The sequence below is a fragment of the Salvelinus namaycush genome, chromosome 3 (assembly GCF_016432855.1).
Source record: "Salvelinus namaycush isolate Seneca chromosome 3, SaNama_1.0, whole genome shotgun sequence".
In the NCBI taxonomy this organism is placed as follows: domain Eukaryota; kingdom Metazoa; phylum Chordata; class Actinopteri; order Salmoniformes; family Salmonidae; genus Salvelinus; species Salvelinus namaycush.
Genome location: NC_052309.1, coordinates 53757073 through 53772531, shown reverse-complemented (window position 1 = coordinate 53772531; position 15459 = coordinate 53757073). Strand labels below are relative to the sequence as shown.

Sequence of the window (15459 nt, the reverse complement as noted above, 5' to 3'; positions counted from 1 at the left end):
ATCTTGCAGATTGTGTGGCCAGTGTTTGGCACTTGTTATAGGCGGCGTGCATATTCAGTTTGAAAAAGTCACTGCAAAAGATTAGCCATTGTGCTTTCTTTTAGTAACATGGCCCAGTTCCAACATTTCCAAATCATACAGCAAATGAGGGTTTTTGTTACCATAAAAGTTGAATGGAAGGCATTTTCCAAGTGGGGTTGTAGCACTCGTTCACGAGCGCACAAATATAGTATGGCTCTAATTTATCAATGAAAGCATGAGTATATGTTACATGTGACAGTTTGATGAACCCCCAAAATGTGTTGAGCACGCAAATCCTAGAATCTCCACATATGCCAGAATTTACTGAGAAATTTCCGCACAGTTGATAAATGACGTGCCAGGTCTTTTGAAGGTAGAATTATTGCTATGATTGATCGCTAATATTTGAAGTGCTTATCTTTTGCTCATATTGTGTATGTTAGACATCTCCCTATACCTGTGGCATTGTGAGAAACTGTGATTATCCAATTGATTGAGTGGTTATCCGTAGTATCAACAGAATGCAATGCAGTGTCATTGTGTGCCAAGAAACGATTAGTGTTACTCTTGAAAAATGGATTTGTCACTCCCCTCACGCAACACTTTCCCTTTTCATTTGCTTCTATCATAGATTGGCAATGTTAAAGATACCTCTCTCTTCTCTCTAGGTCCCTCTCTGGTCGCATCGTGGGGGGCGTGTGGTGGTTCTTCACCCTCATCATCATCTCCTCCTACACGGCCAACCTGGCTGCTTTCCTCACAGTAGAGAGGATGGTGTCACCCATAGAGAGTGCTGAGGACCTGGCCAAGCAGACAGAGATCGCCTATGGTACCCTAGACGGAGGCTCCACCAAAGAGTTCTTTAGGGTGAGCTGCTGCTCTAGTCAAGTCAACTCAAATTGTATTTGTCACATGCACCGAATACAACAGGTGTAGACCTTACAGTGAAATGCTTAATTACTAGCCCTTAACCAAAAATGCAGTTCAAGAAATAGTTAAGAAAACATTTACTAAATAAACTAAAGTAAAAAATGAAATAAAAAGTCACAAAAGAACAATAATGAGGCTATATACAGGGGGTACCGGTACCGAGTCAATGTGCGGGGGTACAGGTTAGTCGAGGTAATTTGTACATGTAGGTAGGGGTAAAGTGACAATGCATAGATAATAAACAGCAAGTAGCAGAAGTGTAACAACAAAGAGGGGGCGGGGGATAAATGTAAAGAGTCTAGGTGGCCATTTGATTAATTGTTCAGCAGTCTTATGGCTTGGGGGTAGAAGCTGTTAAGGAGCCTTTTGGACGTAGACTTGACGCTCCAGTACCGTTTGCCGTGCAGTAGCAGAGAGAACAGTCTATGACTTGGGTGACTGGAGTCATTGACAATTTTTTGGGCCTCTCGATGTTATCACTGAAAAAGCATGGTCATTTACATTTTTTTTAATTGAACCTTTATTTAACTAGGCAAGTCAGTTAAGAACAAATTATTATTTACAATGACGGCCTACCCCGGCTAAACCCTCCCCTAACCCGGATGACGCTGAGCCAATTGTGCGCTGCCCTCTGGGACTCCCGATCACACCCGGGATCGAACCAGGGTCTGTAGTGACTCCTCTAGCCCTGAAATGCAGTGCCTTAGACCGCTGCGCCACTCTGGAGCAAGTCATGATGTGGCTATATAGTTTCTGATGTGACGGTTACATTCTCAAAGAGCACATCTGTAGCCTTTTATAGTTCACTCAAGTCATTCATGTTTTTGCACCCCAGAGATCGAAGATCGCCGTGTTTGAGAAGATGTGGTCCTACATGAAGTCTGCTGACCCGTCAGTGTTTGTGAAGACCACAGACGAGGGCGTGGTGCGGGTCAGGAAGTCCAAAGGGAGGTATGCTTACCTGCTGGAGTCCACCATGAACGAGTACATCGAGCAGAGGAAACCATGTGACACTATGAAGGTGGGCGGGAACCTGGACTCTAAAGGATACGGCATTGCTACGCCCAAGGGATCAGCACTAAGGTAATTACAGGCTGGTCACATCACCATGACGATCGAGCACATGTTGTGTTTTACATGTGAATACCAAAGACACAATGAGGTGAGTGAGCTTACATAAATTATGAATTATGAAATTATGAATTTAAAGTAGATAATAATGAGTGAAGAGATAATTGCTTCAATACATTTAGTTAAATGTTATATTAATTTCACAATTCATGGGTAAATTATGAACATTTTGTCTGTTTCAGTAATAATGCATAATACCTACATAATAGTTAATGTAGTGGTATAGTGAGATCTCATTCAGCCATAGATAACTATACTGTACTTATGGTTTGTAACCACTCTCACCAATATTCTAGAATGCTTGTGTCCCCACTGTCTCAACTCAGTTAATAAAGTATCATCAACACGTACTTATGTTGGAAGCATGACTGTTCAGTCCTTTTACTTATTCATACAATATCATGTTACAATGTCTTTCTCCATTAAATAACTAAGCAAACGGGACGACAACGGTTATGACAATATAAATTCAGTCTTGACATATAGTACATGAAAGCCAATTAAAAGGAACTTTAAATGAAGCCCTGATGTTATTACATGCAGCTTTTTTATCTTCGAGCTCTGTGGTGCTGTTACACTGCTTAATTTGGAAACACAGTAGACAATGGAGACACTACAAACGATGTGTACTTTGGTAGTAAATATCAAATCAGAATTTTTGCAAGAAAGAGCCCTAGAAATAGAATCCTACATTTTAGTTGTTACCTTTCCTGTACAATCTCTCATGATTTAATTACCATTTTATTTTAGTACCAAAAAACAATTATTACCCAGTATTTGCCTAGTTATTTCAGGGCAAAGGCACTGTAACCCAGTTTTATTTATGTCAAATTTAGGAAGTCATGAGTTTCACCACTTTTCATGCATCTGTGTTCAATCAGATTTTATTTTCCTCATATTAACATGCCCGTGTTAATGAACCATTCACAAAGCCCATAGGCTTTGGCAACCACACCTAGCAGCCTGTTTGATTGATCACTCATGTCATTTACCTAGTTTATAGTCTACCAATTCCACATTACCTGCATCACATATGTTTGATACACATATAATATCTTTATCAATGTGACTGAAGCGAGTGGTGTTTCACAAAGGCTTTAATAGTTACACTCACTGATGTGATGGATGGAACGGATTGGGCTGGACTGCCTCATACATGCTCTGAGATTAACTGTCTTGTATCACACTGTGGCTGGGAATTCAAATTCGCTGTCAAGTTCTGAGCCAATTATGTGAATTGATCTTTATTTGGATTTACGTACTGTATATGGATTGATGTTTTCCTATTCTATATTCTTGAAGTTGTAAAAATCTTGCTCTTGAAAACGAACCATCTAAAACTAGCTTTAACCAATCAATGATCACCATGCCACAGTGTACTATATTTGCACTTTGATAGTGATAGTTTGTGTATGTTGGAAGTAGAAAATACTGTTGAAATAACTACTGTATGAACTGTAACAACTGTGCCACATCAGATGCACAGTATTCTATATGAGCTTTGTTTTTGATCATTTGGAAAATCTCTTAACCATGAGTTCTAAATACGACCAATGTTGCTCTGTCAGATTCGGACAACACCCTTATCCACCATCATATAAAGTTGTAATCAGTTCTCCATAATATCCATGAAACACAAATGGACCAAGAGTCATTCATTGCTATGCTTCTGATGTGGCCCACCATTCCATCTCACCCTTGCCTAATCTTGCCTTACCTGTTGAAAACGTAATGTTCTTCCTTCCTGTTTTTCCCCACATCAACGTCACTCACATCCCTTTATTTTGTCAGCTGCATCACAAGAAAACTGATGCTCTCAAAGATAAATGCTACTAATCCTAATACAGGATGTGGATTTCTTTTACTCATCCATAAGGCAGACTGACCTCTTTCTTTCCAATTCTCTCTGGATAAGAAAGAATTCAGGGGTTTTACTGAGAAAGACTCTAGCTTGCTGAGGTTCATGCTGCTATATGTTTCCATTAGTCTTCTTTTCAGCAGCACCTTCTGCCATGTTAGTAATAAGAGGGTTGTCCACAGTGGACCAGCAATAGCAAAGGGTTAAGACAAGGGAATGGACCACAATGGACAATATCAGTAATGCTTTGGATGGTGCTCCTTGACCACAACAATAACACAATGAATGATGATGACTGACGGAAACTGAATATTGCAAAGTGAATCAGCAAGTTGGCTATTTACGTCTTTTCCTTATCCAGGGAACTACTTATTTCAGGAAATGTTCATAGAACGATATGATCACACACCAAAATCTAAGACATTACTGACATTTATAGTTCTCATACCTACAACCGTTGTCTTGCTTGGTAAAATCTGTCATGGTTTAGCCATATTATATAATTTTTTACATACTAGAAACAAATGTTTTTCTTAATTATACAGTGTCAGCCACATTATTAGTTACTTATTTTTTTATACATTTCTCATTCTTCTGACGACAATACCTACTTTTTAGTATTTAGACTTTATTTCTGAACTACCTCTGCCACACACCACATATCACATCTCCATAAATGCTGACCAGTATTATTCTATTATCATTTCAAGAAACCCAGTAAACTTGGCAGTGTTAAAACTGAACGAGCAGGGCCTGTTGGACAAATTGAAAAACAAATGGTGGTACGACAAGGGCGAATGCGGCAGCGGGGGAGGTGATTCCAAGGTCAGCCCCAGTATGAGAAACCTAGCGGGTAACCACGACGATGGGGGTAACCGGCAATGTACCTTCAAAAACACACTGGCTGCAATACCACAAATCCCCCTTCGTCCTTGGTGACGTTAGTTTGTTTAACCGTAGAACTATATTGTATTATAAATTCTTCAAAAATTTGCCTTTTTACTTTCAAAGTAGTTGTATTAGCAATCCCCGAAAGAACACAGTTTTGAGTATGTTTTCTCAATTACTGTCTTTATAGAGCAACAATAATTGACAGGTTTGCATATCTGAGTGTTTACATTTTGCCGGTTACCCAAAGTGATATAGTAATACACATCTTGCAGTAGGGAGAAAGGACACAAAGCTAGATGGAGTATTAATGCATATCACTTTGGCAGTGACAGTTTCAAGTTGTGATTGTGTTTTTTTTTGTTTATCTATCTAGATATCTATACATAATAATGGGTGTATGTTTACTATGTGCTGAATAACATAAGATAACATGGGTAATGTTATTTATGTTATTTCCCTGGTTGAAGAATCCCCGTAAACCTAGCGGTGTTGAAACTCAATGAGCAAGCCGTCTTAGACAAACTAAAGAACAAATGGTGGTACGATAAGGGAGAGTGTGGAAGCAAGGACTCCGGAAGAAAGGTCAGTCCATGTGTTGGTCCTATACTTAACACCAAGATTGAGCATTAGCACTTCTGTAAGGTCCCTCGTCCCCTTCCTAGCACTCAGCACTTTTTCTCTTTGTCTCCAATCTGCCATTTACCCAAACTGGTGTCCTTATAACTGCGATTCATGTCAGCTGTGGAACTCAGACACCTTAGTGATTAGTGTTAATTGCTGTGTCCTCACATCCTATGGATAAGTCAACGGCCCGTAATTAGATCTTGGCAAGTGCTTGTTTCATCTAACCAAAACGTATACCTAGGGTTGGATTCTCTTCTCCAAAATCCGAGAAGCTAATTCTGATGCAGCCAATTGCAATGATAACAATAGAAGTTGTATAGTATATGAAAAACATGGCTAAAAACCATAAAGTTACTGTCAGCTCCAATACCATCTTTTCCAATGTCTGGGATATTCTTGAGTCATCAACGGACAAAGTATTCAGAGTTTGCTGACTGAATTTAATTTTGATTGATTTGTGATCTTAACTTTCAAAATCAAATAAAGAGACACAAGTGTAAATGACGGTGCGGAGAGAAAGCCCTTGATACGAGACCAACTCCATATCTCGATCTTCTCTCCCAGAATCGGCCCCTCTAGTGCTGTTTTCCTCGTCTCTGTCTTTTATTTAGACAGTGTGCATGCTATTGTATAAGACCCAAGGCACGGCCTGTCGGTCACCAAACCCAGACTATGCATGTCATGGATGTGCACAACCCTCTTGTGATGTCATGACTACCATGGTTTGTCGAACCAATTGCCCTCCCTTATTTGGTGCATTTATTTGAAAATGTAATGATATTTTATAGAGATACCCCTACCTAGGAAGTAAACCTAAAACAATGTTGACCTTTTTTCCTCTTGCATGGTTCCACTCTATTAGAACAAGTCTTGGAATTATTTAGAATACACAACACCAACTACATATAATTCTGGGACTTCCTGGTTAAATAAAGGATAAATAAATAAGCGAGGAGATATAGAATGCAATTCATGGTTTTTAATGCATATGTGATTTTGACTGACTGGACATTATGTCATATAAAAGATACAGTATACCATAAATGCACATGAATTCGCTACTTTCTGAGGATATGTTCACCCCAAGCTTGTTAGATATGCATGACTCTGCATGTTTCTGTCAGTCTTAGATACATACTGTATCAAGTTTGTTGTCGATAGTAGTCACTTAAATTAGAAAGACATGCCAGCACCTTTATAGGTGATAAACAATAACCTGTTGATTAATCATGAAGGCACGCTTAAGGGTATGTGCCTTATAAGGTCACTATGACAGTATAGTAGCCTTAGAGAGCAGTTTTATGGTTATCCTACCTTTTATATTTGTGTATTATGATGTGTTGTGGTGTGTCTCTTGGGCATGATTTAGTGCATCTTACCCTGTGTCTCTGTGCCTGTAGGACAAGACCAGTGCTCTGAGCCTCAGCAATGTGGCCGGGGTGTTCTACATCTTGATTGGTGGGCTGGGGCTGGCTATGCTCGTGGCCTTGGTCGAGTTCTGTTACAAGTCCAGGATTGAGTCCAGGAGGATGAAGGTAAGTGCAGGACTACAGGCAGCGCTTGCCATAACCTTTATGCAATGACGAAGGCTCTGTAATGTAATAAGAGCCAATATTCATGACTCTACCTTGGCACCCATTATTATCTACTTATGCCGCCCCTATGACTCATACAGAGATACTGTACATCCCCCTGAACTACAGGACTGAAGACTAAAGCAATTTGTGGGGCATAGAGCCGCTTTAATGAAGGGTTCGATGCAGTCCTACAGCTACTAGATGACTATGATTTGAGTAATTGTGCTGAGGAGTTTGTGTGTAGGTGGAAAATATGTCACACCACTTCTTAGTTGTACAGTACTTATTCTCTCCTGTGGTGTATTGTATCTTCTGGAAATAGAGACGTTTGTGTTGTGCATTTGATCATGCTAGAGTAGAAGTTCCTGTTTCGATCAAAGATGTGGGTATCTTTTCATCTTATCAGAGAATTAGTTCAGACTTGTATATAACTTTCATTTGCAACGTCTCATTGACCTCATGAACTTAATGCTTAATATTAGAATGTATCATTTAAAAAAAAAAACATTGTATTCATTTAGCAGAGCCTCTTATCCAGAGCTACTCACAGTTAGTGCAGGGTTTCCCAAACAACGTTTTGGTTTTGAATGTTTTTCTATAAAAAAAAACGAACATCCAATTACATCAGTTAAGAAGACATGAAACTAGGGACTTTTTTTGTGTGCATATGAGCAACAAAAGTGATTTAATTACATGATTGTACTTGAATGTATATATGATACATGCCTGCTTTACAGTACACGTCCAACTCTCCCGCATAAAACAACCATTCTGTTGAAAATGTTTCCTTGTCATGTCGTGAACGACAGCAGAATCACCTAACTGCTGTGTTTAAAGCATCACAGCCACAAATCGCTGCTGCGAATACACCAATTAGCCTGCATCATCCGAAGAGCATAATCCTCGGAATCCATTGAAGTGTGCTGGATTTAAATCATTTATACACAGAGGATGTAGCAGCCCACATCTAGATCATTAGCTCCAGTTTCAAGCCTACAGGGTTTCATTATGTTAAACTAATGCAAAAGAGAGTAGGCTGGGAGCTAGCGCCGCGCGGTTCTGCTTGCATTATTGTTATGGGTTCGGCCTCATATTTTGCATGGTACAATCATTGCACATGGCCCTCCACTGTGTGAAATAAACAGAGAGAAATAAGCAGAGAGAATGAGTTCATGCTCTCATCTTTCACAAGAGTTTACAAAGGAATAAAAGCAACTGAGTGACTCAGAGTACCGAAGTCAGGATTGTCTGTTTGCGAATCCCTGCTTTATACAAAGTCACTGAACCGATAATGATGACTTAGTGGCTGTTTCAAGTAATTTTTTTATTGTTTTTACGCATAACCGAGGGATTGAACTCAGAAAAGGAAAAGGAACCCAGTAGAGTTCATTAGATTAACTCAGTAGAGTTCAATAGTTCAACAGATTACCTTAGTGGAGTTCAGTAGAGTTCATGCGTAACTATCATGTGATCTCCGTGTTGTTGTTATGTAACACAGTAGTGTAATGAAACTCTCCCATGCAGCAAATCATTGATGCGGCCATGCTGAGCTCCACCCTGAGCAGAATGACCAGGACAGGGAGCGGGGGAGAGAACGGACGGCTGGTCGCCCATGACTTCCCCAAAGCTGCACAGACTCTCCCCTGCATGAGCCAGGCGGGCATGGGCCTGAGCACCACGGGTATGTAATCGGGCAGCCTTTCCCCAAACCCCACAAAAATGAGGAAAGGAAAAAGAGAAGGTGGGAAAGTGTTGCACTGCGGCATTTCGCTCAACCGCCACTGAACTACTGCCAAAAGGATTTACTGACTGCTCACGCTGGACTCCTGAAGATAGAAAGAATGAACAAAATGACTTGTCTAAAGAGATTTATTCGGATCTCTTCTGCTGCAATAAAAAGGCTGTCTTGGACTTTGATCGAGGGCATAATTTTGGTGTATCTAAAAAGAGAAGCTCTTCCCCAACCCAAGAATAGTGACACTTATTGCACTATGCCATTTCAGTTTGTCCTGTTTACTTTGATATGTCAATAACAGTCATGAACAGCTATGTCGTCTGCCTTATACTGAACAGTGGTTTTGTTCCTTGAGACACAAAGATCCAAGCATTTCCAATTCCAAACATTTGACTCACATCCACTTAGTACACTATCTATAGTTGCATACAGTATGCTGAATAAAAGTATTGTTGTATGTTTGCACTGGAAGGACACATCACAGGACTGGATTTTTGTTGTTGTTGTCATTCTGTTAATGTCACTCCATTGAAATGGAATGCCTACTTACAGATGTCCTCTCTAATTTGCTCAACACCTGACATGGAGAAAAATGTGACATTTTGAAATGACTATTGAGAGAGACATTTTTGGTGCAGACATTACATATTTCCCAACCATTTTCTCTGTTGTTCATAAATGTTTTAAACCACCAGTCTGTAGGCAATCTATTAACCTGTCATTTGATACCACAGTGATATCCTTTAAGTGCAGCGACGTTTGGCAAGAATCCAACTAGATTTCAAACTAAGGTGAAAGGGTTAAACGGAGTACAGATAGAAGAGATTATATTTTCTACCTGGTATTTCATGATGCATTTTGCCATTAATACTTCAGGGTTGAAGTATAAGCCATTGACAAAGAGATGGAAATGTTCCACTACCAATTAGCTGGTAAGTAGATGGCAGTACAACATCTAGTGGTTTAACATCTTTGACATTAATGAGATGATTAATAGAGTGGCTTTAGAACTGCAAATGAGGGAATGTGAGAGGATGTCAGAATTAGCCCATAAATGAAGGTGTGCCTTTTTATTTAACTCTACAAATCCACTAACGTTTCATTCGTTTACACCTACTAAATTAATTTGTGGATGGTGATTTTGAAATAAGGCATATGATTGAAGACAGTTTTCCACAGCTGATCCATAGTACATCTAAGGTGAGTACCAGTACATGAATGGATTTGTGATAAAGATTCCCTTTTAAGAACACTCTTAAAATGGACCCAAATACACACTGTATATTATACTGTATGTACTGTAACATGGTATTCTACTGTTAAGGGAAAGCATCTCATAGTCCATTGAGCAGCCATCCATCGTATCTGTTACTATCCATCACCTAATATGTTACTGTATGACTTGAGAGTAATTGTATTCTATACATTTCCTCCCTATTTGTCATCATCTTTGGCATAGCACAATAAAAGGGAGTGTCACATAAATGAAAATGTTTTTGTACCTTAATCAATTTGTTTAAAAAAATAAAATAATATCCACATTTGTATGATATGAACTATATGTGCAGACACCCTGATGATATTGAAATGGTGTTCCATTCAGTTGACTATTGGTTCAGCCAGTTTTGTTTTAATCTATTTTCAGTCCAATTCATTTTGTGCATTTATAGTCAGATTCAATGTATGTTGTCCTTTAAATACTATTTTTGGTCTGCCACTACTTTGTTTAATTTACTTCTAAAAATGCAAGAAACAGCTACCTTATGTCTTTGTGTTCACATTTGTCTCAAGAGATAACTTTTAGAAAATACTAATCCACGATGTGACTTGGATTTCAATAGGTGGGGAAATCAACTTTGTTTAGTAACAGTGCTCTCAATAAAATAAGTTTTGTAACCACATGACTGGGATAGTCTGGATTCTCTTTTCTTTTACTCAGCGCTCTAGGGAGGATGGATGGATGAGGCTAAGAGTGAAAATAGTCTGGGGAGAGAGAAAGAGACTCTCCCCTTGTGTGTATCTCTATAGTCTACAGTGTCATTAAATCAGTGAACTGAAGATGGGTAATTGTTTTAAGAGTGCCTTTTAGAATCCTCACAAAAGGCCCGATGAAATATCTGAAACTGAAGGTATCAAGTGGATCCCACCTCATTACTACGTAGGAGTAAAACATTTTCTCCTATTTACCCTCCCCTGATTTTCCTACAGGTGAGTACCAGTACATGCATGTGTGTTTGGTGTTGAGTACATAGATACATTGTCTCAATGGTCTTCTTTTCACATGGCCTGCTGTGTTGTGAGACTCTTCCTGTTGGCCCAGAGTGGGGTATTGAGCATAATAAATGCCACATTTGTTCTCACTTTCATTTCCCCCACGGAGCTGACCTTTCCAGGCAAGGCGCTGTCGGAGAAACCCCAGCCCATTTTCACTCGATACCAAACACAGGAAACATCCTGAGGCATTTTTGTGGTTTTAAAAGAATGGAAAAAAAGGTTCAGACGTGATACAATTTCAGGGCTAGCTGAAACCTACTGGGCCTCAAATGGCAGTGTTTCAGATTTTATCTCTCCGTTTCCCTCTGTTCCTTTCTGTCACTTCTTTCTGTTATTTTCTCTGAGTGAACGAGTTTTTACTCTTCAAACTAAAGAGACAAAATGTCCAATGCATCAAACATATATGACAGGGTTCCTCAACTGGCTACTGATCATTTATTTTTATTGTTGGACATAATGGACTGTAAAAACTAACATATCCAAGTGATATTAATTTTGGAAATCTGTTCCAAAGTATTCCCACACATAACATAGAGATACACTGTCATACACTGAGTATGACACTGACACTAACCAGGTGAATCCAGGTGAAAGCTATGATCCCTTATTGATGTCACTTGTTAAATCTCTTTCAGTCAGTGTAGATGAAAGGGGGAGACATGTTAAAGAAGGATTTTTAAACTTTGAGACAACTGAGACATGGATTGCGTATGTGTGCCATTCAGAGGGTGAATTGGCAAGACAAAATATTTAAGTGCCTTTGAACAGGGTATGGTAGTAGGTGCCTGGCGCATCAGTTTGAGTCAAGAACCGCAACGCTGCTGGGTTTTTCACGCTCAACAGTTTCCTGTGTGTATCAAGAATGGTCCACCACCCAAAGGACATCCAGTGAACTTGACAAAAACTGTGGGAAGCATTGGAGTCAACATGAGCCAGCATCCCTGGGGAACGGTTTCAACACCTTGAAGATTCCATGCCCTGACGAATTGAGGCTGTTCTGAGGGCAAAAGGGGGCTTGTTTGGGCTTCTTGCTGTGAATTTGCAGTCTACAAATGATCCGCTCAAGCTGAATCTAGTTGATTATCCCTGGTCCAGGACCTTTTGTTCTTTCTGTTGTGAACTGGAGGCATCAGACAGCATAACACAACATTAATCACTGCACTTGCGTCAGGAGGGGAGAGAGACACGCTAAAAAAAGAGCTGGCAATTAGTTGAGAAGCCCATAATTGTGAGTTAATGGGTCATTACATCATATTGTTCCCTCATTAAAACTTTCTGGGGAAGTCTTGTAGTGTCACAGGGCTAAGTCACTAGTTCAATCTGATCTTGGTACTTGTTAAGTATGTGAATTAAATTTTCTGCTGATGTAGATTGTATTATTATCATCGTTAGCTTGTTCTCTATATAGAGACAGTCTGAGGATGTTGCTTCATTAGTTGGTTCATAAGTGAATCATCAACATCTACCCAGTATCTAACCTGATCAAATGCAACCGCCAATGTTTTATATATCGCAGTGTCCTGCATGTCAATGTTCCATAGGCCTACATACAGTGCCCTTACAATTCGTACAGTATCTGCACATGCCTACGGTACTAGAATGGTTTAGTAGATCTACCCCCACACTGTAAAAAATGTTATTCACATAAATATCTAATTCAGTGAGCCTACTGTATCTCTGCACACAGATAACAGACACGTCGCCTGCACAGCATTGCAGCACTACAGGATGAAATGGATTCCAAAATAACTTTAGCACAATGTCTGAGAGCGTAATATAGAAATGGAAGAGTTTCAAGTGAAACCATAGGAGATATTGACCCTCCCGGATGTTCCAGCAGCTGTCCACTGATAAGGCACTCCAGCATCCCATGTGGGCTCCTGAGTGGCGCAGCGGTCTAAAGCACTGCATCTCAGTGCAAGAGGCATCACAACAGTCCCTGGTTTGAATCCAGGCTGTATCACATCCGACCATGATTGGGAGTCCCATAGGCGGTGTACAATTTGCCCAGCGTTGTTCAGGATTAGGCCGTCAATGTAAATAAGAATTTGTTCTTAACTGACTTGCCTAGTTAAATTGTAAAAAATATATGTAAAAATCAGTACTGTAGATTGACCCAGATTCAAGTCTACCTGCCTGTGTGAAGAAGCACCTGTGTCAATGGCTATGGAATCAACCACTGAACCAATTTGCATGAAATTGGACATCATCTACACACTTGGTCTAAAATGTCAACATTTCAGAATAGCCTCAGATTGGAAAACAGCATGTTCAATTCCAACATTATGTCCAGCAGTAGCCTATTTGTGACACCTTAATACACATTGTCACCTTAATACACATTGTAAGGATATGGAGCTGTTTAACCACATACAGTTGAAGTCGGAAGATTACATACACTTAGGTGGGAGATTTTAAAACTTGTTTTTCAACCACTCAACCACTTGTTAACAAACTATAGTTTTGGCAAGTCGGTTAGGATATCTACAGTGTGCATGACACAAGTAATTTTTCCAAAAATTGTTTACAGACTGATTATTTCACTTATAATTCACTGTATCACAATTCCAGTGGGTCAGAAGTTTGCATACACTAAGTTGACTGTGCCTTTAAACAGCTTGGAAAATTCCAGAAAATGATGTCATGGCTTTAGAAGCTTCTGATATGCTAATTGACATCATTTGAGTCAATTGGAGGTGTACCTGTGGAGGTATTTCAAGGCCTACCTTCAAACTCAGTGCCTCTTTGCTTGACATCATGGGAAAATCAAAAGAAATCAGCAGAAACCTCAGAAAAAAAATGGTAGACCTCCACAAGTCCGGTTCATCTTTGGGAGCAATTTCCAAATGCCTGAAGGTACCACGTTCATCTGTACAAACAATAGTACGCAAGTATAAACACCATGGGACCACGCAGCCGTCATACCGCTCAGGAAGGAGACGCGTTCTGTCTCCTAGAGATGAACGTACTTTGGTGCGAAAAGTGCAAATCAATCCCAGAACAACAGCAAAGGACCTTGTGAAGATGCTGGAGGAAACAAGTACAAAAGTGTATGTATCCACATTAAAACGAGTCCTATATCGACATAATCTGAAAGGCCGCTCAGCAAGGAAGAAGTCATTGGTCCAAACCGCCATAAAAAAGCCAGACTACGGTTTGCAACTGCACATGGGACAAAGATCGTACTTTTTGGAGAAATGTCCTCTGGTCTGATGAAACAAAAATTGTACTGCATGCCCATAATGACCATTGTTATGTTTGGAGGAAAAAGGGGGAGGCTTGCAAGCCGAAGAACACCATCCCAACCGTGAAGCACGGGGGTGGCAGCATGTTGTGGGGGTGCTTTGCTGCAGGAGGGACTGGTGCACTTCACAAAATATATGGCATCATGAGGAATGACAATTATGTGAATATATTGAAGCAACATCTCAAGACATCAGTCAGGAAGTTAAAGCTTGGTCGCAAATGACTCTTCCAAATGGACAATGACCCAAAGCATACTTCCAAAGTTGTGGCAAAATGGCTTAAGGACAACAAAGTCAAGGTATTGGAGTGGTAATCACAAAGCCCTGACCTCAATCCTACAGAAAATGTGTGGGCAGAACTGAAAAAGCGTGTGCGAGCGAGCTTGTGGAAGGCTACCTGAAATGTTTGACCCAAGTTAAACAATTTAAAGGCAATGCTACCAAATACTAATTGAGTGTATGTAAACTTCTGACCCACTGGGAATGTGATGAAAGAAATAAAAGCTGAAATAAATAATTTTCTCTATTTCTTCTGACATTTCACATTCTTAAAATAAAGTGGTGATCCTAACTGACCTAAAATAGGGAATTCTTACTAGGATTAAATGTCAAGAATTGTGAAAAACTGAGTTGAAATGTATATGGCTAAGGTGTATGTAAACTTCCGACTTCAACTGTTGTTCTTTATATTTTAGCAGATGCTCTCATCCAGAGCAACTTACAGGAGCAATTGGGGTTAAATGCCTTGCTCAAGGGCACATCAACAAATGTTATGTTTCATCTAGTCAACTCAAGGATTCAAACCAGCGACCTTTTGGTTACTGGCCCAACACTCTTAACTTCTAGGCTACCTGCTGCCACCTTCATATAGCTGTTACCCACAAGGTTCCATGGTTCCTTGAGTGTGTATAGTCTCTGGGCTCCACCCCGGTCACCCTCTAGCCACACCGGATCCTTGGGACGTCTCTATCCATAACCCTAATCTTAAACCCTACCCTTACCCTAAATTAAACTATAATAACCCTTACCTAACCCTAACCTTAACCCTTACCTTAACAGTTTTACATTTCAACTTCAACGGGGTCACGTCCGAGATGGACATCCCAAGGATCCCACTTTTCCTTCCTGTTTTGAGTTGATATAGCAAGTGAGTGTGTTAGGAAGAGAGGAAGT

General features: G+C 40.0%; 1 protein-coding gene across 2 annotated transcripts in view; it reads left to right on the top strand.

Annotated features, from left to right (window-relative positions):
* LOC120044423 (glutamate receptor 1-like) overlaps window positions 1–9368 on the top strand; it is an 81300-nt gene extending 71932 nt beyond the window's left edge. Inside the window, exons 12-17 of one of the 2 annotated variants that reach the window (XM_038989073.1) lie at window positions 690–888; window positions 1787–2034; window positions 5299–5413; window positions 6856–6994; window positions 7910–7926; window positions 8557–9368. In XM_038989073.1, the coding sequence (XP_038845001.1) occupies window positions 690–888; window positions 1787–2034; window positions 5299–5413; window positions 6856–6994; window positions 7910–7926; window positions 8557–8721 (883 nt within the window). In that variant the 3' untranslated portion in view covers window positions 8722–9368. Of the gene's footprint in view, window positions 1–689; window positions 889–1786; window positions 2035–4650; window positions 4766–5298; window positions 5414–6855; window positions 6995–7909; window positions 7927–8556 lie in introns of both variants that reach the window. The other variant, XM_038989072.1, reaches the window with a different exon arrangement.
* The last annotated feature ends 6091 nt before the right edge of the window (window positions 9369–15459 follow it).